The 22,028-nt window shown below is 40.4% G+C and overlaps 2 protein-coding genes across 2 annotated transcripts; both read left to right on the top strand.

Moving 5' to 3' along the window:
* The first annotated feature begins 553 nt into the window (after positions 1-553).
* Positions 554-2,311, top strand: epd (ependymin). Its single transcript, XM_079355911.1, has 6 exons — positions 554-710; positions 904-935; positions 1,092-1,229; positions 1,338-1,527; positions 1,610-1,691; positions 1,838-2,311. The coding sequence occupies exons 1-6, from the start codon at positions 632-634 to the stop codon at positions 1,962-1,964; spliced, it is 648 nt and encodes a 215-aa protein (XP_079212037.1). The 5' UTR covers positions 554-631; the 3' UTR covers positions 1,965-2,311.
* A 928-nt stretch (positions 2,312-3,239) lies between these two features.
* On the top strand, positions 3,240-21,841 carry LOC306831814 (cohesin subunit SA-2-like). The gene is made up of 34 exons (XM_079356053.1): positions 3,240-3,466; positions 7,832-7,958; positions 8,105-8,183; positions 8,388-8,546; positions 8,733-8,829; positions 8,928-9,004; positions 9,166-9,370; positions 9,465-9,616; positions 10,521-10,594; positions 10,846-10,969; positions 11,277-11,375; positions 11,557-11,636; positions 12,019-12,126; positions 12,548-12,656; positions 12,854-12,971; positions 13,157-13,260; positions 13,346-13,438; positions 13,532-13,621; positions 13,707-13,910; positions 14,000-14,070; positions 14,154-14,241; positions 14,561-14,641; positions 15,800-15,892; positions 16,010-16,184; positions 16,344-16,483; positions 16,570-16,671; positions 16,952-17,100; positions 17,226-17,354; positions 17,459-17,667; positions 17,943-18,180; positions 18,287-18,397; positions 18,514-18,628; positions 19,415-19,492; positions 19,848-21,841. Exons 2-34 carry the CDS (start codon positions 7,915-7,917, stop codon positions 19,869-19,871), a joined length of 3,819 nt encoding a protein of 1,272 aa, XP_079212179.1. The 5' UTR covers positions 3,240-3,466; positions 7,832-7,914; the 3' UTR covers positions 19,872-21,841.
* The last annotated feature ends 187 nt before the right edge of the window (positions 21,842-22,028 follow it).

Raw genomic sequence — 22,028 nt, 5'->3', positions numbered from 1 at the left:
TTTCAGACCTATAGCTAATAACTGAAAAAATCATCATTACATCATATTAGATTTTACTGAACCAAAAAGATACGTGCAATGTAAAGAAAAAGTGTTCATTAAATTCACAAGTCTCGTAACTGAAAGCTATACAAGCACTTGACAATGGTGTACGAAAAGGGGAGGAAAGAGAGATGCAGTGTAAACATGGTCTTACACTGTCTCTTGACGTCATCATTGTATGTCATGGTATAGCTTTACTTCCGTCACATGAATAGCCTATCCTCCATGTTTCAAATTGACAGAGGGAAAAAGAACATGGGGGGTTGGGGGGGGGGGGGGGGGGGGGGTTCAGGAGAGATGCTTGTTGCTCAACAACATCTAAGGACAGCTGCGCAAACCAAAATGAAAATATAGCCAAATACATTTATTTTCCTGGGTCACTCCCTGCTGGGACGGGGCAAATCTGTTTAAACAGCTTGATTTCTAAAGTGTGCTATCTGTGTTTTTTGTTTTTTCCACTTTTTGGTATCACTAATGTGCTTAGCCAGTCTTATCCCTATAAAAGCAGCAGTGATTGAGCTGAAAGCAAGGTGTGCTTAGAGTTGGTTTTGCCTTCTACTTTTTTGGTGACTCTGTCTGGACCGGGAAAATGTTTGCAGCCGCTGCGATCTTCGTGTTCATGTGCTTGACTACGACCAGCCATGCAGAACACCATCATCATCCTTGTCGTAAGATTAAACTGTTCCATCAATTTGTTTCCTCTTTGCTATTTGATTGTTAGATTTACTTTAAGTTAAGGAGCATCCAAGCTCACATATTTTCCGTTTAAGTCAATTATGTTTTTGCTAAAGTTTAAAATGTGCAAATGTCTTGTATTTTATTGAACATGTGTTTGATCTATCTGACTGACTTGTGTTTCAGATACACCTAACATGACAGGGCTAATGAGTGTGGTGAGTTCATATTGGTCTTTCTGGTTCTTTTTATATATATATATATATATATATATATATATATATATATATATATATATATATATATTTTTAGCATTTTAGAATGCAGTATTAAACTATCTTTTTGTCTCTGTATGTTTGATCGGTTGATACCAGACGTCCCTAAAGGGTGAACTGAAAGCACTCGGTGCCTTCACTTATGATTCAATGGGCCAGAAGCTACGTTTCAGGTCGAACGAGAGTCATTTTTTGAACACATCTGTAGGTTTGGATCTACTGCTGTTTTTTGATGAGGTAATGGTCTATTTTTTTCCAAATAAATACATAGATATATTTGTAAAGTTAATTTGATGCGGATTTAGACCCTGACTTATAGACTACATCTATCCTCATATCTGGCAGGGGATATTCTATGAGATCGACAGCAAGAACCAGAGCTGTGAGAAAAAGAAACTGCATTGCAGCATGCACCCTCTCGATATTCCCAATGATGCTAAACTCCACTCCACCCGACACATGGGGAGTCCCTCCATTGAAGGAGAGGGATTAAAACTCAATATGTGGACTGGAACATTCAAAGACCCCAAAGATGGTAAAAAAAAAATAATACTGTGACAGAAGTGTTGAATCAAGGGGACATAAAGTGCAACCTAAATATTTTCTGTCTTTTTCAGGACATTACAGCATGTCTGTAACTATGGGATGTTTGCCTATCAGCGCAGTGTACTTCTCTGAGTGCACACCATTCTTAATCAGGTTTGTGAGTTTCATTATATAACTGCTTGGATTTTATTTTCTGAATTATTATTCAATTTTCTTGATTTTGTTGGATACACTGGCCATGTTATAAATATCTAAAAAAAAACAAAAAACCCCTGAACATTAACATCCCTCTCTTGCAGCAACTTTGAAGTAGAAATGGAGATCAAGGATCCTGATCTCCTTGTGGTGCCTTCCTTCTGCCAGGGGCTGCCTTTGGAGGAGACTCCTGAAGGGACAGTAAACAGTTTCCTCCATGAGTTTCTGTAGAGGACACCTTGCCTGTCAAAAAAAAATCAAACCACTTTCCACATGTGGCCTGACAGAACTTTAGACTCTTCTCTACTTTTTCATGTGTGACTCGAGATTTTCGTGTGACACTGCACTACATCACATCTGTTTCCATCACTCCCCTATTAAGATATGACTCTGAATGGATCATACTGTAGCCTCTAAATACATTTTGATATCAAGGAAAGATATGACATGGATTTTAGATTTAGTCATAACTACTAACAGTTGTAGGCTTTCAAGCTGGTAGCCTGCTGCTTACCACTGCAACTTACAAAACCTGTAAGATATTATTAATGGAACAATAAAATGTCAAAGCTGTCAAAGTTGTGAAGAGAAGTATACTTTATTTCTTGATTAATATTGTTCTCTTATTGTGTTCTGTGTTTTGACAAGAATTTATGTAGCCTACGTTTTGGATGAGGACATTATACTGTAAGAACAACAAATCATTTCAAAGCTCCATAACTGAATTAGTCCACTAGGGGTGCCTGCATTGAAAACTGTTAAATCAGGGGAACTAGGCTACTTTTTTCAATTATGAATTGGCATCTCATTAATGAAATGTTAGCTGAATAAAGTGTTTATAATAAATCTTAAGCAGTCCAAAAACTATTCTGATATAATATATAATATAGGCTATGTACAGCTGATAAAATAATTGGAAAATAATAAATAAATACTGGTATATTGTAAAATAATGTTGGCGTTATATGACAACTAAAACAATGTGAATGTATCAGTGATGGTTGCTTTAAAGCAGAGTGCAACGATGAGAGCGTTTTTTCCCTCTGGAAGAAGGTATATTTTCAAGGTTTGATGCTAAAAATAGGGGTGGTGGGTACAACTCAAAAGGACTTTTATTACCATATATTTTGTAAAGTAATGTAAGCATGCAGCATTAATTGCAGGCCCTAATTTCTTTATCAATTCACTAGAGGGTAAAGATGTACTCTCTATTCAACAGATTAAACCTCCACAAAGGTCTTTGTGTGTTACTTATTGAAATTAGAACTCGGCCTAATATAACACCGAGCCAATAAAGGAGTGTATTGTATCTTTAGCAGTGACATGCAGATGATTGTCTCTACATTGTTTTGGAAATGGAAACGTAAACAGGGGTCCAGCATGCTGCTTGTTGATTTCTCGTATGTGGTGACAGTAAGCTCTACTGTGATCACACGGGAGAGAAGTCTGCAGCTTGCTCTGAGCACTGACAGACATGATGGAGCCTCACAACTGCAGTTCACGGGGCCACCGACAGGTGGTGTGTGTGCTGCATGAAAAACAGCGAATAATACAAACTGTGCCTTGCTATGTTAGCCTCAAAGGAGCTTCTCAACGTTAGCTTGTAAATAAATATTTTATTTTTTAGATTGGTTCAATGACAGTTTGTGCAGGGAATTAATGAAAGCATCTTCTTTGCAAATCCCGCAACGTTTGGATTACTTGGTTAAAGTCCATCTATGATTTAAAACGAGGTAAGTTGTAAAATGGCGGATAGCTGAAAGCTACGACAACATCCAGGGAATTGAGATTGATGCTGTTGTTCAGGGTAGTTACCAACGCGTTTGACATAAGTCTTACCTGGAGTCATTGGACAAAATGTAACTTAATCAATGTTTTTAAATTCAGGTCAATTATTGCAGATACGTAACTTTACACCTTATGTTCAGTAGCAAGTGCTGTTGCTTGAAAGCTAATGCAGCTAACGACATAGCTAGTCCAGTTTCAGGTAATGTGATGCTTCAAAATCCTAAAGCGAAACTTAATTATAATGCACACAGCTCGACACGAATAATGTATTACATGTGAATGTCTAAATGAAGCTGGTAGGAGTATATCTCTGCGAACGTCACATAAAGTCGCAGGTGTTAGCCTGAGAGCCTGAGACATGAAGCTCAAACTGCAGATCTGCAGATGTGTTTGTGGTTCGGAAGTGAACAACTGCGCCTGTCACAATCATTTTAGGCTGTGTTCGTTTTTATTAAAGACTAGCTCTAGAGTTGCTTTTACGGCCACAAACTCAAGTGAGAAAAGCAGCGTTACATCTGCGTTACTTGTCTCGTAAAGTAACGTTAACAGACGTTAACGTTACAATCCCAGCACGCATCTCCTTAAATGGCCCTCTACGTCCAGAGTGAAAACAAGAACCGTGTCATGTTTAGCCAGCTCGTACAATGTGCTTGTGTTTATGTCAACACGCCCACACGCGCGCGCACACACACGCGCGCACGCACAATTTTCTCTTCACAGATTTGAGTCAAATAATCGAACAAGTTTGAAGCCCTGAAATCAGCATTTTACCCGGATGTTGTGAAGTCGACTTCATCATAACTAAACTACTTAAGCTTCACACTAAATATCAACTTTTATACGGGTTTTACTGCTTCAAATCTGTATGCAGAAGTGGAAAGTAAAGGAACCGTTTACCTTTAACACTCCACATATTCACCAAGTTTCAAAGAGCGCGCGCACACACGCACGCACGCACACACGCAAACACACTTGACATACTCGTGTCTGCAGCTGTATGCTTGCTATTATTAGCTCCTTTATTACCGTCAGAAGGTTTGCTGTTCGTTCGTGTATCAGACAACCATCAGGCCAACAGCGAGTTTTGTCTTTATTAAATTACCAGCCTGTTTTTCTCAACACACTCTGTGTTCAAGGCTGTGAACAAGATGCACCATTTTAAGTTGTTTTCTTCAGCAGAAAGTCCGCGTGATTTCATCTTGAGAAAATCAAAAACGAAACCATCACCTGACATTTTGGGGTTACATATCAATAAAATATAGTAGATGGTAGTATAATGTACACATATCAATAAAATATAGTAGATGGGAGTATAATGTACACATCAATGAAATATAGTAGATGGTAGTATAATGTACACATCAATAAAACATGGGTTTATGCTGTATTGATTGCTTCTCTCACCTCCACTATACATTCTATATTATTGTAATTTAATCGCCCAAATTAAGACAAACAAATAAACAAACAAATAAATGAACAAATAATTCAATAAATGGTTTATACTCAAACAGCTAAGATCAAGTTCTCTTTCACAAAGGTGACCTGGCCAGGAGGGCAGCAGCACACGCCATCTTTATATTACACGATTGATCTAGAAACTGTTTGCAAACAATGAATTAAGAGCAATTCAGACGTGCAAATCAGTTTGCAAATGAAGTGCAGAGTCGTGATGACCGATTACTTTTAAAAAAACACGGCCACTGTCCAATGGTCTCGCCTTATTTTGTCTTTTAAGATCGAGCCTGAGGCTTTCAGTGAAATGAGATCTTTCAGTCTCAAGTCGTTCCACGCAGAGGAGCAAAATGAAATGCTCCTTTACCGAGCTCGGTGCGGACACGAGGAACAAAAACGTCACAGGAACGCAAGGCGTAGTGGCTCCTGGTTCTGTGGACGTACGAACATAAATAAGATAATAATAAAAAGAAAGAGCTTTACAAATAACACTCAGCCAGTGTGTGTATGTGTGCACCTTTAAGGATGGCCAATCACACTTCATGAACAGGTCACAGTGACGAGTCAGGCGTCGACACAGTCACAGATCTTAAAGCACAGTGACACGGTGTTCACATACATATGACTGATTATATGTTCATACTTATCCACATGAATGTAGCTATCTACCTACCTATGCACATGTATGTACCATTTCAAAAAAGAAATCAAAGAAAGTGAGAGATAAAAGCAGCAGGTTAGGACTTTTCATCGAGTGTGGTCATGATATCAGAATTCTTTACTTTGATGTGATCCTAGTAAAAGTCAAACGATACCAATTACTGTTTCAGTAGCACACCAATATAAACAGAAGTTGTATGTGCTCCATGTTGGATCCTTGTTTGTTTGTTATCATCAGAGAATAGCAGGTTAATTGACTAGTTGCACAAACACTTTGGCCTAAAGATTGCTTTGGAACTTTTTGATGCTATCAGTTAGGGATGGAAAAATTTATTGCGAGGCAGTTAAAAAAAAAATCAATCAAAGGTGTCAAGGTTCGAATTGCCACTGTGAAAAAAATGAATGGCAGTAATATCGCGAGCGTCTGCAGGCGTTATCGTCGCATGTCGAAACACTTTGGGCTTCCCCGAGGAAAAAAAAAAACGAGTTGAGAAGACGACAGACGAGACAAAAAAAAAAACGTGTGCAAATATTGGAAGAAGACGGAGAACGGCACAAACTGCACAGCCAACACGATGCAGCATTTAATTGGCGGCACGTTGAGAAGCTCCGCTCGCCTCCCGATTATCTCAAAATAAATCGTGAGAGAATCGTATCGCGGACTCAGTGTCGTGAATCGTTTCGTAAGTTGAGTGAATCGGTACATCTCTACTATCAGTCGTTGCATGAACAGAGTTTTGATTTAAAAAATCTCAGTGTCAAAAATACGGTCAACCCTATGAGGGACTACTGTTTCTCTCCAAACGTTCAATGATTTATTTCCTGTCTCTATGCCGCGGTCACGGCAGACGTTTTGACATGGTAGGAAATCTACAGATATTTGAAGTTGTCATAATTCTGTTGTGTATTCAGAAGCACCACTGAGCCATGTCATTGTGACGACGAGGCAGCGTCACGACATCCTGACACTCAAACAGCTGAGCGCTGTGCTCTTTGGGGCTGTGTAGGCTTTAGTGTTTCATAATGAGGTATGAGCGTATAAAAGGAGAAACACACACCAATCAAATCTAAACTCAATAAGCTCATAGACCAAACGCTGAGAACTTCATGAGCACATCTTCACAATCTACAGTGTGAATGAGTCACTTCATGAGGGTTTACAAGACTGAGCCAGCCGTGCAGTAACGAGAGCCCATCAGCTGTCAAAGATTACACCGGCAATTCTTGTGTTCACAAATCCATGATTCATGTCAATCACTCTTTATTTCCACTCTGCTGATTCATCACAGATTTTAAGACAGTTTACAAAAAGAGCAGGTCTGGACTCACTCTATGTTATATTACCCAGCAGTCATTCTTTTATTTGTATGGCATCAATACATAACAAGTGTTATCTCATGACACTTTACAAAAAGCATGTCAAACACCTTACTTCTTACTGGATTATAAGGACTAAAAACTTCCCTTTAACAGGCCGAAATCTTCAACAGAGCCGAGCTCACGACGGAACAGCCGTCTGGTAAGGCTCCGCTGGGCTTGGAAAATGGGATAAGATGCAGAAAGGAGGATACGATATGATTGGGGGGGGGGGGGGGGGGGGGGGGGGGGGGGGTGGCTGTGTGGGCATCCATCATGAGCACAGCAACATTTCGCAAAGACACAGTGGCGAGGAGAAAGACTGGAAGCAGGCGGAAAACCTCGAGCAGCACCAGCTTCATAACAACCAGCTGTCTGCTGGAAGTGTGGGGTTGGGAGGGAGAGAGACAATGAATAAGATAGAGTTCGAGCTAGGACGGCCACGATAAATGGTAAAAGCATGTGTAGTAGTATTAGTAACAGCTAAGTATGATAGAAGGCTGATTAGTCTAATATTAGCAGTAGCGAGTGTAATGATGACACGTGGAGGACTGATTATAGTAATTAGAGTTGAAGTTGAGGAGCTCTTCTATGAAACACAGTGTCTTCTTCATCTTAACAGAAAACGTCATATCAGTGCGTAGTCCATGTCACCCCCATGTACTCACAGGTTGACAGTGAGGGGTTTGAACCTAGTTGACCCTTTCCACCATAGAAACTTCTACCTGTTCTCTGCATCTTCATGTTTGGTCTCCAAGTTCTTAACGTGGCTCTGAAACAAGCCCCGTCACCGAACACGACGTCAGCTTGTGTTTCTCTGTCTTTGGCTTGTTTTGCAGGTAGCAGCAGAGAAGAAGAAACCTTCTCGTTTGGGGCCCGGTCGACGCACTAACCTCCAGCACATCCAGAAAATGTTAAAGAAATGATAGCAGCGCAGGATTTGCACACAGAGTTTCAATTTCCCCAGTAAGCAATTCATTACAGACATTCATGAGCTGAACTCAGCGTGTCTTGCTTTTGTTTGTAAATGTGTTTGTCATGTGGGAACCAAAGCCTTTACGTTATATTAGCAGTCTAATCATGCATGTAATGACTTGATGTTTTCTGAGCAGGGAGGCAGAATCTCAGTTGTCTTCAGATACTGACCTTGAAGATCCCGATGGCAAAAATGCAAAGACAGGGAAGGCCATGGTACGTGTTTCAAATCGTTTATAGTATATTGTGCGCTGGGGAATAAATGCTAACGTTATGACCGTAAGCTACCTCGATTGAAATCTGTCCTGATGTGTCTCTGAAGGTTCACTCTTCTTGTCTTCTCAAATGGCGATCAGTCGGAGAGTCTCTGACAGAACTCCCAACACTTCTGAACTGAATGAAACATCTTGTCCCCAACAGGCAGCCTCGAAAGGGAAGAGGGGGCTCGGAGAAAAGGCCAAAAGCGGGGGAGCAGGGAGGGTCCCCGGTCCCGGCTGGGCGAACGGCCATCATCCGGAGAATGGGACGGAGAATATGACTCTGTTCGAGGTGGTTAAAATGGGGAAGAGCGCAACACAGGTAGGGAGAGGAGATAATGTTGTTTTAAAGTTTCTCATTTATTTGCTGTTTGAACGTTTGAAATGATGGTGTAGCTGGAGGTTATGTTTGTACGGGGCTTAAGTGGGTATTCAGTATGTAAAGACGTTTTGAGTGGGGGTGGGGGTGGGGTTGGCGCGTGACTCAGTCCTGTGGTTTCTCTTTTAGTCTGTCGTGGACGACTGGATCGAGGCGTACAAACACGACAGGGACGTGGCTCTGCTGGACTTAATCAACTTCTTCATCCAGTGCTCTGGCTGCAAAGGTAAACGTGTGACGCGAGGATGTGTCTCAATACGCTGAAGGTTTTGGTGATTCGGAGCAAATGAAAGGGCTGAACTCTTCTTCTGTGGTGTCACGCAGGTGCTGTGAGTGGAGAGATGTTCAGAAATATGCAGAACTCCGAAATCATCCGCAAGATGACGGAGGAGTTTGATGAGGTGACAGCAGCTGTTTTTTTTTTTCATCCACTTCCTGATCATATTTTCAGTTAAAGGAGGACTGTTAAGTATCGTTCTGTGTAGAGATGTGTTGGTAAAGTTGCAGCAGTTAGGAATGTGATCTCTCTTCTTTTTTTTTTTTTTTTTGTCATTGAAAACAGGACAGTGGAGACTATCCACTCACTCAGTCAGGACCTCAGTGGAAGAAATTCAAGACAAGCTTCTGTGACTTCATAGCCGTGCTGGTGCGTCAGTGTCAGTACAGCATCATCTACGACGAGTATATGATGGACACAGTCATCTCCCTGCTCACCGGCCTGTCCGACTCACAGGTCCGGGCGTTCAGACACACGAGCACACTAGCAGGTCAGTGTGAATGTGTGTCTGTCACACGCTCATGTTGGTTTTTTTTTCTTTTTTTCGTTCATATCCGTTTCTTACCTTTTATGATCTCTTCAAGCCATGAAGTTGATGACGGCCCTGGTCAATGTTGCCCTGAACCTGAGCATCAACATGGACAACACGCAGAGACAGTACGAGGCAGAGAGGAACAAGGTTGTGGCAAAAAGAGCCAATGACCGGTTGGAGCTCCTGTTACAGAAGCGCAAAGAGGTGACATGTTCAAATGTAGTCTTGATGTACGTTTTCGTTTCAGTGTCGTGAAAACAGTTCAGTAGTTGTTATCAAAGTTTGTAAGATGTGTCATTTTGAAAACTGGCTCAGGATCTGTATGCAGGTCGCTCACAGTGTCACGCTGTTTAATAACTCTTTGACAGCTTCTGCTGCGAGCCTCATCATTAAGGACCCAGCCCCCCCATTGTCACCAAACCTTTTATTAATATAAAGTCTTTAACTCTATTTTGATAGGATGGTGGATAGAGTAGGTAACCAGATTGAGATTTTTAGGTTTCAATCTGTTTTATTAAATCTTTGAAACATGCCCGTCAACATACAATCTCTTTATCGTATATTTTCTCTTTATAACTGAACAAAAAGGGAAAAAAAACAAACAAACAATGTGCAATGCCCCCCCCCCCCCCCCCCCCCCCCATATCCCTCGGAGCGCTGCCTGATGATATCCACAGAGCAGGTTGTGTTCCAATTTTATGTAACTGCTGAGTTTGACCTTTTAAATAGGAAATTAAAGGGTGCTGGACCTTCTCAAACTCTCCAAACTAGTCTTTAAGAAGGAATTTGACCATTTTTAAATACCATTACATTCCATTCAACGTTCACCTCAGCCTGTAATTGTGAGTTCCTGTGATGCATGGATGCACATTGCACACTGGATTAGTCTCCCGTTTCCTCTATTTCACGCTAAACCATCAGCTTCTACATTCCTGCTCAAACTTATTTGTTCGTACCCCTGATCCATTTCTGATCCTAAAAGAAACCGAGGCGCTCGGGCCTCACAAACACTCTCATGGTTGAAATGAGTGGAAGGTTTTCGCTCTGAACTTAGTTTTTTTTTTTGCCTTGTTTGTGTTCTGAACTGAAAACTTTGTTTGTTTTACAGCTTCAAGAAAACCAAGATGAAATTGAAAACATGATGAATGCCATTTTCAAAGGCGTGTTTGTTCACAGATATCGGTATGTGATTGACCTACGTATGTTCTGTATGTTGACTGAGAATTCACTGAAGGTGTCTCTCGTCTCACTTGAGTCGAACACAAGCAGACACCGTCACTGTTCTATTTTGGCTTGTTGGCTCCCTCTTGTGTGTGATGTATGTCAGCGCCACATAGTTTGAGTTTGAGAAGGATTGATCAGACAGTGTTCAGTGTTTATTTCGGGGCCTCTTTTCTAAACGTAATCCATTCTCTCTCTCTTGTGCTTTAAAGGGACGCCATAGCTGAAATCCGAGCGATTTGTATTGAAGAGATTGGAATGTGGATGAAGCTGTACAGTGACGCGTTCCTCAATGACAGTTACCTGAAGTATGTTGGCTGGACCATGCATGACAAGGTGTGCTCACAGACGGCTCATGCAAAGACAAATGACTGAACTCACTGAAGAAGAGCTGACGAACCCAAAAAATCCAGACTCAGCCCGAGTGGTGCTCAGTCAATGCAATCCATTTAAATATATATATATATATATATATATGAAAAGGAAAACATTATGGCTTACAATGTTTTCACTGTCTAAGTCACAAAGAGAAAAGCGTCTTGTTTTGCTTAAGACCAGCGTAACCATTGACTAAAAGATGAAATCTGATCAATCCTTTTGATCCCTTAACTTGCATATTCACTCTGTTCTGCTCTGATTGAAGCAAGGTGAGGTGCGGCTGAAGTGCCTGACGGCTCTTCAAGGTTTGTTCTACAACAGAGAGCTGGGAATACGACTGGAGCTCTTCACAAGTCGCTTCAAGGTGAGCCAGCTACACAGCTTCTTCCTCATCTGTGATACGTGCTCTTAGCTTTCAGAATAAGCTGACATTTAAAGAGTGATTCTGTGATTTTGAACCAATGAGATCGATGCATTAAAGCAGAGACTGTTTAAGGAAATTGGCCAGATAAGATGTAGTACCTGAAACGTCCTCTCATCAACAGGACCGCATTGTGTCTATGACTCTGGACAAGGAATACGACGTTGCAGTGCAAGCCATTAAACTTCTGACACTGGTCCTACAGTGAGTAACCTCCACTACTACACCACTCACTATAACTAAAGACTTGATACTCTTTTCACTCGATATAATCAACACACGCTCTCTTTATTAAAGGGGACATACGATGAAAATCCACATTCTTTTTATTTAAAGAGACACACACACCAAAACGGAGCGTTCTGTGAGAGCTGGTTTCTACAGGGTCACAAACCTCCTCTACTTCTTGATTCATGTTACATTAGGCCCAAAGCACAGCACAGATGTTTCATTTAGAGACTGTTCGAACTCCCTCTTTTTTTTTTATGATATATACATACAACTATTCAAATAAACTCTTCTTCATCAATCACAAATTCCTCAAACCAAGCTTCATGACTGAACATGCCTGCGCTTCCTCTCTCAGGAGCAGTGACGAGGTTCTGTCAGCAGAGGACTGTGAGAGTGTGTATCATCTGGTTTACTCAGCACATCGACCCATCGCTGTTTCAGCAGGAGAGTTTCTCTTTAAGAAGTAAGACTGCATCTTTTCTCTCTCATGGTTCTGACTCATTCACCTGAGGTCACAGCTTGTGATTTTATGGTGAGAAGAGGCCAGCTGTTGTCATGGGCTTGAATTCACAAACAACAGAAATGCACATTTGCAATTGGAGTTCTGTTGCATTTACTCAAAAAGTATCGCTCGATGACAGTGCAGTCCCTTAAAATGTCTCAGAGTGTCACAGTGCTGCAGAATATGTATGACCTGTGGCTGTACTACCATGAAGCACGCCACACAAACATTGGAAGGTGTTTTTGTATATGAACATGTTATGACACCCAATATTTATCCCAACATTATCTCTCTCAAAGAAACTACAGACAGAGAAGTTGTTTATTCCTCCTGCCCTTTCCCGGTAATATCTGACAGCCTTTTCATATTCTGCTGATTCAAGGCTTTTCAGCCATCAGGGTCCTGACGAGGACGCACTCCCCAGGAGGGGCAGGCAGAGCCTCAACGGAAACCTCATCAAGACCACTGTCTTCTTTTTCTTGGAGAGCGAGGTAACTCATCAGATTCTTACCTAAAAGCTCATTGGAATAAAAAAAAAGTTCAGTTTGGATCTAAACAAATCTTCAATGAGTATTCAGTAAGGATAAGATTCTGTATTTCTTCTTCGACTCTTTTTAACCAACCAGATGAAGGATCTGGCCTTTGATCGGTGTATGTGATTACGGTTGAACTGTTTGTTGTCTTACAGCTCCACGAGCACGGGGCCTACTTGGTGGACAGCTTGTGGGAGTGTGGCTCAGAGCTGCTGAAGGATTGGGAGACGATGATCAGCCTGCTGCTGGATGAGCCAATGACGGGAGAGGAGGGTGAGGGTCCGCTCGTTAACAAAGTGACTGACTGATTTGAAGCACCAGAGTGTAAAAAAACAGGATTTGTTTGACTTCTTTCTCATCTCTTGTTTTCCTCCAACGCTTTTGTACTCCCTCAGTTAGACCCCCCCCCCACATTACACCGTCAGTAACTGTGTGTTTGTGTGCGTGTGTGTTTTCAGCCCTGACTGATCGGCAGGAGACAGCTCTGGTTGAGATCATGCTCTGTGCGATCCGTCAGGCTTGTGAATGCCATCCTCCAGTGGGCAGAGGCACAGGGAAGAGAGTGAGTAACGAGTAGCGATGCTCACAGAGAATGAACTTCTGCTCCTCCATGTTGTATGTTAACAACATGTTGTGTGCATGAAAAGGTCCTGACAGCAAAGGAGAAGAAAACACAGCTGGATGACCGGACACGTGTCACCGAGATGTTTGCAGTTGCGTTACCTCTGTTATTAGCAAAGGTGACTCCCTTCATGCGCTTGTATCTCGTACTTTAAGACAACAGGTTTGTTTCCTACCGTCCAACATAACTTCCTTCTTTTCTCTTGCTCCAGTACTGCGTCGATATTGATAAGGTGACCAATTTGCTACAAATACCAAAGTACTTTGATCTTGACATCTACACAACGGGCCGGTTAGAAAAGGTTCGTCATCTTCACTTTTCTTCTGTATTATCCAATTGTGAAAATGGCATGCATGATCGTCACGTGCTTTCACCTTCTCAATAAGCATTTGGATGCCTTGCTGCGACAAATCTGGGAGGTCCAGGACAAGCACACAGACATCGAGGTCCTGGAGGCCTGCTCCACCACCTACCGCCATCTCTGCAACGAAGAGTTCACCATCTACAACCGCGTGGACATCGCCCGCTCCCAGCTCCTCGACGAACTCGTAGACAAGTTCAACAGACTCCTGGAGGACTTCCTTCAAGAGGTGGGTGAGATCGAGTGTCTTTTCCGTGGATGGCGCAGAAACAAAGGGTTTCAGGATTTGCTGGGTTTGATGGCTTTTGTTTGTGTTAGGGTGAAGAACCGGACGAGGACGATGTCTATCAGGTTCTCTCTACGCTGAAGAAGATCAGCGCCTTCCACAAGTAAACCAGTCTACCTTTGATAGATGTTAATCTTGTCAATATGATCCGTGTTATTTATTTCTTTGTGGTCTCTTTGCTTACAGCGCACATGACCTTTCTAAGTGGGATCTCTTCACCAGCATCTATCGGCTTCTCAACACAGGTCTGCAGAACGGAGATATGCCTGAACAGGTATCCCACTGAGCATTGTCATAAACACCAACTTGGTTGCCATGATCTTATTAGGGATTAGAATCATGTTTCTTTTTGTCTTTTTACATGACTACCACTCTCAGAATTGCAAATTGAAAAACCAAAGCTCACACAAGTGAGCCTCGATAAGTTGTAAATGAGTCTTCATCTTCCAACTCCTGATTCATCGTACATTTCAGACATCTCTCGCTTTGTGTCCATGTTTTCTCCGACTCCGTCTGAGGGACTTGGTTCAGCACATCTTAATGCGTGGACTTGAACAAACTTTCCCTTTCCCATCTGTTCTGCTTCTCCACAGATTGTGATTCATGCTATGCAGTGCACACATTACATCATCCTGTGGCACCTGGCCAAGGTTTCAGACGGCACATCAGTGAAGGTATTTACATGATGGTCAAGATGCTTCTTTTTTTTTGGGATAAAAGATAAACTACTCTCAGTACTATAAAGTATATTGCCTCCTAAAGGGGAAAACAGCAAACAGCGTTTTCATTGGTTATCCTTCTGTGATTCCAATCATCACCTGCTTTGTTTTTTTATTTGAAAAGGGACAGTGTACATTAATCAACATTCAGATGGAAGTAAATGTACACGAATTGGCCGAATTGGCTATTTTTCACCTGCAGTCCTTTTGGCTGATGTTCTTTGGCATCACAGAATTAAATGTAACCCATTAACACACACTCATGAGTATAGAAACAAAACAACAAATACAGATATATACAATACAATTTGGGTAACAAGACCACATAATCTGTAATACCTTCCATGTTATCATGAAAAAGAACTTTGAATTAAAGGACATTGGCACTGAGTTTTTAAAACATGCTCACAGTGTTGCATTTGTTTTTTACATTTTTCTAAATACCGGTAGTCAAATCTGTCAAACAGCTCTTATCTAAAGAACAAATGTGACAAGACTGTGAGAAGTCCTATATTAAGTAAGGGTCTGACATTGATATCGGTCTGTTATCAGACAAAAAAACGAATATCGGATGTTATTGGACTGCATCTAAAATCTCTGATGTAAGCGCTCTGATAAGGAGACCATTTAACAGACCTTAAAAGTATCATTTGTTTTTGTTGTATTTATTTGGGTTATTTTTCAGGGTCTTCTAATGTATTTTTTATTTATTTTATTTACTTGTAGAATACTGTAGATATTATGTTGAAGGTTAAAATTGATGTAACTACTTGGTGAATAATAAATGGGTCAGTTTTTCTCACACCTACTGTTGCTATTATTCTCTGTTTGAGTAACATCACTTGATCAAACCTTTTCTAACATTCCACACACAACAAAATAAGTAATAAAAGTATGTATGATTCGTGCTGATATTCAATATCAGTATCGGCCAATACTCAAGGCTGCAATATCAGTATCGTATCAGAGGTGAAAAAGCTCTTTCGGGAGATCCCTAATATTACGTTTCCATGATGTGAACACTGTGATGTACACTGACACTTCTTCAGTCGTGTTAATGTCAAAGGAGTGAGCTTTATTTTGCTGTCCTAACTGACCCTGTGTGCCTTTCAGGGTGATATGGTGACCTTGAGAAAGCAAATGAGAGCTTTCTGCTTGATGTGTCAGCGTTACCTGAGCAGCATCAACACGGCGGTAAAAGAGCAGGTGGGACAACACTCAGAGGACGACGTCTTTCATCCCAGACGTCTCCACCTTTTTTTTCCACAAACATTGGTTGGTTGGTCGTTATCGTAAAGAGCTGAAGTGGTGTGTTTATTCCAGGCCTTCAGCATACTGAGCGACCTGCTGTTGATCTTCAGCCATCAAATGATGTCGTCAGGCCGGGAACAGCTGGAGCCTCTGGTCTATGTGCCAGACGCTTCTTTACAGGCGGAGCTGCTCAACTTCATACTGGATCATGTGTTTATTGATCAGGATGACGACAACAACAGCACAGGTCAGAGTCAATAACCACTTCTGCGCGCACACACACACACACACACACACACACACACACACACACACACACACACACACACACACACACACACACGCACACACACACACACACACATATATACACATATATAAAAATGTGTTGTACTTGTATTTTCAGACGGACAGCCCGATGATGAAGCTGGTAAAATTGAGGCTTTGCACAAGCGAAGAAACCTTCTCGCTGCCTATTGTAAATTAATCATTTACAATGCTGTGGAGATTAACACAGCAGCAGACATATTTAAACAATACATGAGGGTAGGTTATAACCAGCCTTTGTAATCCTTGAGAAAGGATTCCACCCAGCTCTAACTTTTAACACTAATCTCTCTCTTTGTCCTCAGTATTACAATGACTATGGAGACATCATCAAGGAAACGATGAGTAAAACAAGACAAATCGACAAAGTACAGTGTGCAAAGACACTGATACTGAGCCTGCAAATGGTGAGATTCTTTGCATAAAGACAACATGTTCACTGTTTCTATGCTTTGAAATAGAAAAGAAGAGACTCATTCGACTAAGACTTCTTGATGACTTTATTAGCTTTTTACTGAAGGGTGTAATCAGAGGAAGGTGGTGCACAGCCTCCTAATAACGATAGGTGTGGCTTTAGGTGACATTAGAAGCCCCGATCACAAGATCAAAGATGCAGACCTCTCGGACTGTGAACTGAACTCCACTTTAAAACAGTGTGATGATTTGTTTTCCATTTTTCTTTTGCAGTTATTCAATGAGATGTTGTCCGAACTTGGCCTCAACGTGGACCGCTCGTCGTCAGCCTTCTGTGGCGTTAAAGAGCTCGCTCGACGCTTCTCGTTGACTTTTGGCTTGGATCAGGTGAAGACCAGGGAGGCAATTGCAATGTTGCACAAGTAAGTGATGATCCTCCTGAGAGACTTAAGAGACTTTGGTTTACAGATGTACGTGCATCTCTATGCCATGTGTGTTGTATTAACTTGAGTTATTAGTCAACTGTTCCTCTCTGTTTTCATTTCAGGAATGGGATTGAGTTTGCTTTTAAGGAACCTAGTCCCCATGGAGAGGGAGGCCCACCTCTTAATCTAGCCTTCCTCGATGTCCTGAGCGAGTTCTCCAGCAAACTGATGCGGCAGGATAAGAGAACAGTGTAAGTATTTCTTAGTCGATCATGTTTGTGGTGAAGATGGAGTTGTGATAAAGAGCTCTGAGAAGGTCCTCACTGTGTCTGTTTTCATTCTGACACTTCCACAGTCACATGTATCTGGAGCGCTTCATGACTTTTCAGATGGCCCTGCAGCGAGAGGACTGCTGGCTGCCCCTAATCTCGTACAGGAACTCCCTGCAGGTCGGAGGGGATGACGACAACATGTCCGTCATCAGCGGGATCAGCAGTCGAGGATCCAGCGTCAGGAGTAAGAAGTCAAAGATAACCACTGCAAGCAAAAGGAAAATTCCGGAAGGTGATGCACCACTACACTTTTATTAAGCATGAATTCATTTATATACTTTCTGAATTTTCCTCTCCCTCTCTATTAGAGTTAAAGAAATGATTTCAGCAAGTTTGTATTTCAGGTTGACAACTGCATTGGACAGGATTGTGCATTTATTTTTCCTTTCTAATTGTCCCACCTGTGTTTTTATTGTGAGTCCGTCAGTAGGAGTTGGTCAGTCTCTTTCGAAGCTCTCCTGCGCACACCGGGAGCTCTGTAGTGAAATACGTCTTTCTTTCCTGCAGCGGAAGAGAACAGCTGCAGCAGCACTGATGCGGCGTGGATGAACCGTGAGCAGAACGTGCAGACGCCGATGATGATGCACTCGCCCCACCTCACCTCCACTGTGCTGAGGGATCCAAAGAAGATGAGGCCCGAGGAGAGCTACGCGGCCGCATACAGCATGCCAGCAGAGCAGCATCCCCATCAACCTCTGCCTCCTCAGCAGACACACCATCACCATCAGGCTGCTGTTGATTACAAGTACAAAAGCTTTCTACACTGATTCTAATGACGGGTGCTTCTGTGTTTGCTTCTTAACTACATGAGATTTTTGAGAACATGTGTCAAACTCAGCACTGTCTCACAGTACACAGGTCACTTGGATGTTGACGCAGAGGCAACAGGCTGAGGCGTGTCAGCAGCAGGAGCGGGTTAGCATGCACTACGCTAAGATGAGGAACCACATGCACCAAGCCATGTAAGACTAGACAACCTCAGAGTAAATACAAATAGTCTGCATTGTTGAAGAAAGCTCTCACTATTTCATGTTCGGCACTTTTATTTGTTACTAACATGTCCATGCTTACCCCTCAGTCGTCGAGGAACTGGACTCATGGAGGATGATGAGGAGCCAATAGTGGAGGATGTGATGATGTCATCCGAGGACATCAATGAGGGCATGGATTTTGACACAATGGACATTGACCTGGTAATCCAAAGATAAAATAATCCTTTGCAACATTGAATGGAAACAACACAGATACATCATCATGTTTGCTGTATATACTTGTTAGTACATAGATGCTTTTTACGCACACATCTGTAGGCTAAACTACATGAGGGACAATGATAGGTTATATGGAGTTGTATTTCTGGCCGTCCGCTAACTTCAAGCAAATCCATTTTTATCTCTGTTTTCGGTCACTATGCAGAAAATAGATCAAACATGTCTGTCTCTTAAGCTGCTAAACGCAACACTGTTTTCTTCAGTCATTTGCTAAATGTGTTATTTCTACTGTTCAGTGGATCTGAGAGATTGTTATGCACTTTAATTACCTCCCCTCACCTTCATGGAGCTTCAGAGTTTCAGCCTGATGTTCACAATTCAGAAAACTATATAGTTAGTTGTTTCAACTATTTGACAATTGTATGTGTTTTTTTTTTCATTTGATTTGCTTTAAGTGTTGTTTTCAGCTTTTTATATATATATTTGTGTGTTTGTGTATGTGTATATATATATATATATATATATACATATATATGTGTGTGTGTGTGTATATATATATATATATATATATATATATATATATATATATATTATACATTATTTTTTTATGCCTGTGGTTTTATGCCTTCAATTTTAAATATGAGAATCTTAACTTTACATAAATGTAAACATTTTATAACCACTGAAGTTGTATAATGAATTTATTACATTTTCAAACTCTTCACTTCAGATTGTTTCTTGTCCCTTACATTTTGTGTTACATTTCAGCCTGCATCAAAAAATCGCAGAGAAAGGACTGAACTAAAGCCGGACTACTTTGATCCATCTTCCATCATGGATGACTCAGTAAGGACTGCTTTGCTTCCATTCTGAAACCTTTTTCTTTGTGATCACAATGTGCTGGCAAACTGTGATTTCACAACATGCTCTCAGATGATTGGTTAAATGTCACACAAATATCTTTGAAATAGTAACAGACTTAAGGTTTAAGAAACTAAAAGAAACTTTATCAATTCAATTATTCATGTTGATGCTAATTAACTTATAAAAAGTTATAGTTTTTTTTATTTTTTAAAGAATGGAAAAGCATAGTCTTGAAAGTATTTTTGGAGAAATAGTCGTAAAAGTTAAAATGTTACCAGAACAGGTTTGACCTTTTTTTAGATTGTAAGTTTTCTTAATCACCTTTTTGTGTCTTTAGGTTCTCAATGTTTCAATGTTCTAAATCAAAATGGATGGCTCATGGAAAAAGTGTCATCAGGACCCTTGGAGGGTCACGAGGGATGACTGTTCTCAGTGAAAATCATGATAGGAATGAGATGGACTACTCTCAGTGGTTTGTGAGACACCAACGTTTGCCTCTTCAATATTTTATTAGAGATTAGACGGAGAGCTGGAATTTAAAATTTTTTCTGATGTTTTCACAACCTTGACTTTTGTCTGACTGCAGCAAAAAGCTAATGTATGTAAAACCCACTGACTGTGAGTTTTTACTGAGGTGAAAGAGTGCAGACTGTGTGTGCATGGGGAGTGAACAATAACAGACTGAAATTTAAATTATAATATATACCTTTAATCTTTTACATTCAGTAGACAATACTGTCTGATGTAAATACATAGCGGCCAATATACAGGAGGGGTGAACACAGCTTCACAAACACCAGTTGTAGAAATGTAAAAGCCCTGTACAATCATAATAGTACCTTGTGATGCTTTAAGCAGAACACTATCATGACAGTGCATTCTGTCACAGAGGTGTGAATTTAACTCGAATAGTAATTTCACAGCCATATTCTTAGAAATTATCCAAGCAATGCCTCTCTGACCTAATGTGAGCTCAGATTAATCATTGTGCATTTCTTACTGCAGAGCTACTAGACTGGAATGCATAACATCCAAAGGTGTCCGTGATGTTGTGTTCACCTGCTTTACTTTTAGACTGTAGACTTTGGCATGGCATGTAGCCATATATCAAAAAATGTACACAGTAAAGTATAAAGTGAACTGGCGTCTCATACTGTTGGATGGCCTTGCCACAAATGATATACGACATTCTCAGACTTCTTTGTGATGGTATTTTTTAGAAATGTGTGTGTTCTGCTTTTATACCTTATAGATGACTTTGATTTTTAGATATTTTCTAATGACAATCAAATGTAAATGAATGGTTTTTAATCATGTAATTTCACATAGATGCTGAAATCCTTTTTAATGAAAATAATGATGTTACTTTAGACACGGCCAGCTGTTTATATTTCCTTCTCACGTCTCCATAACAAGACAAGCAATTCATTGCTCATATGTTGGAATTTAACAAACTGACGGTTGAATCTACAATTGTTTTTATTTTATTTTTGGGAGCATACACATTGTCCTACATAAACTCTCACTCAACCTTTAGTATGTAATCTTTAAATATGTTTCTCCTCTGTATAGTATCTTATAATATCTAATCATAATAGAACATGCCATAACTGCAATCTTTAGAGGAAGAATTAGAAACTTAGATGAGAAAGGTGGGTGTGAGAATGGTGTGCTTTTTTCCCCCCAGTTTGCAAGTGTGCAAAGGATTTTTTTTAAATGTCAGTTTATTTGATGTACCACTGTTTTATGTATGAGAGTTTTAGAATGACTCAAAATGACAAAGTTTTAGAAATCTTTGCTCAACTATAATGGAATCTGAATTATATATTATACAGTTACAAATGTGTAATATATTGTGAATCATTTCTCTTTTATATTTGCAGGTTTTGCTTGCTTGATAATTTAGGGAAATAAATATAATGCTACTATACAAAGTCAATCTACTAATTCACAAATATACATCAAGCTCATTGTTTGTCTTTTAGTGGGTTGTTGCGATTTTTCATTCTCTTTGTATTAGCCTGGTTGGCAGATCCAGTGAAAATAGTATTGCATCACATTGTTGTTAAAAAAACCCATAATTTTCTTAGACTATCACAAGAAACTGGACAAATCACATGGTCTTAAGCATTAATCATATACAGTCCATACAAGAACTATTGGTGTTAGCCAGATGTTAAAAACACATCTTAAAATTTCCAGCAAATTTACATTTATTGTGTCATCCATATTTCTTCTTCTGTTTTGCATTGAACTGCTGAAAATGTGCATACATCTGTATGTTTACATATATTTAAATATTTGTGAATTAAAATGTGTGTTTTTATTCCATTTTCAAAGTGCCCATTGCATCCTTAAATATTGTTTTCATATCTGGATGCATCATGAACTGGAAAAAAATGTTTGATACTGATGAACAAAAAACAAGCATTATTCTAATTTAGGAGTAGACATGTTTGACATTTTGAAGAGTATCTGGAAACACTTTATATCAAGATAGAGTTAGGGCTTATCTGTA

Source organism: Symphodus melops, assembly GCF_947650265.1.
Source record: "Symphodus melops genome assembly, chromosome: 11".
NCBI classification, from domain to species: Eukaryota; Metazoa; Chordata; class Actinopteri; order Labriformes; family Labridae; genus Symphodus; species Symphodus melops.
Note: the sequence above shows the minus strand (reverse complement) of the source record. Positions and strands in the feature narration are given on the sequence as shown.

What these genes read in the sequence shown, in the direction of transcription:
- epd (XM_079355911.1), top strand. Translation starts at nt 632, where the DNA reads ATGTTTGCAGCCGCTGCGATCTTCGTGTTCATGTGCTTGACTACGACC. An exon ending in ACACCATCATCATCCTTGTC is followed by an intron (nt 711 to 903) that starts GTAAGATTAAAC and finishes CTTGTGTTTCAG; the next exon opens with ATACACCTAACATGACAGGG. An exon ending in ATTCAAAGACCCCAAAGATG is followed by an intron (nt 1,528 to 1,609) that starts GTAAAAAAAAAA and finishes TGTCTTTTTCAG; the next exon opens with GACATTACAGCATGTCTGTA.
- LOC306831814 (XM_079356053.1), top strand. Translation starts at nt 7,915, where the DNA reads ATGATAGCAGCGCAGGATTTGCACACAGAGTTTCAATTTCCCCA. An exon ending in ACAGAGTTTCAATTTCCCCA is followed by an intron (nt 7,959 to 8,104) that starts GTAAGCAATTCA and finishes TTTTCTGAGCAG; the next exon opens with GGAGGCAGAATCTCAGTTGT. An exon ending in AACCACATGCACCAAGCCAT is followed by an intron (nt 18,398 to 18,513) that starts GTAAGACTAGAC and finishes CTTACCCCTCAG; the next exon opens with TCGTCGAGGAACTGGACTCA.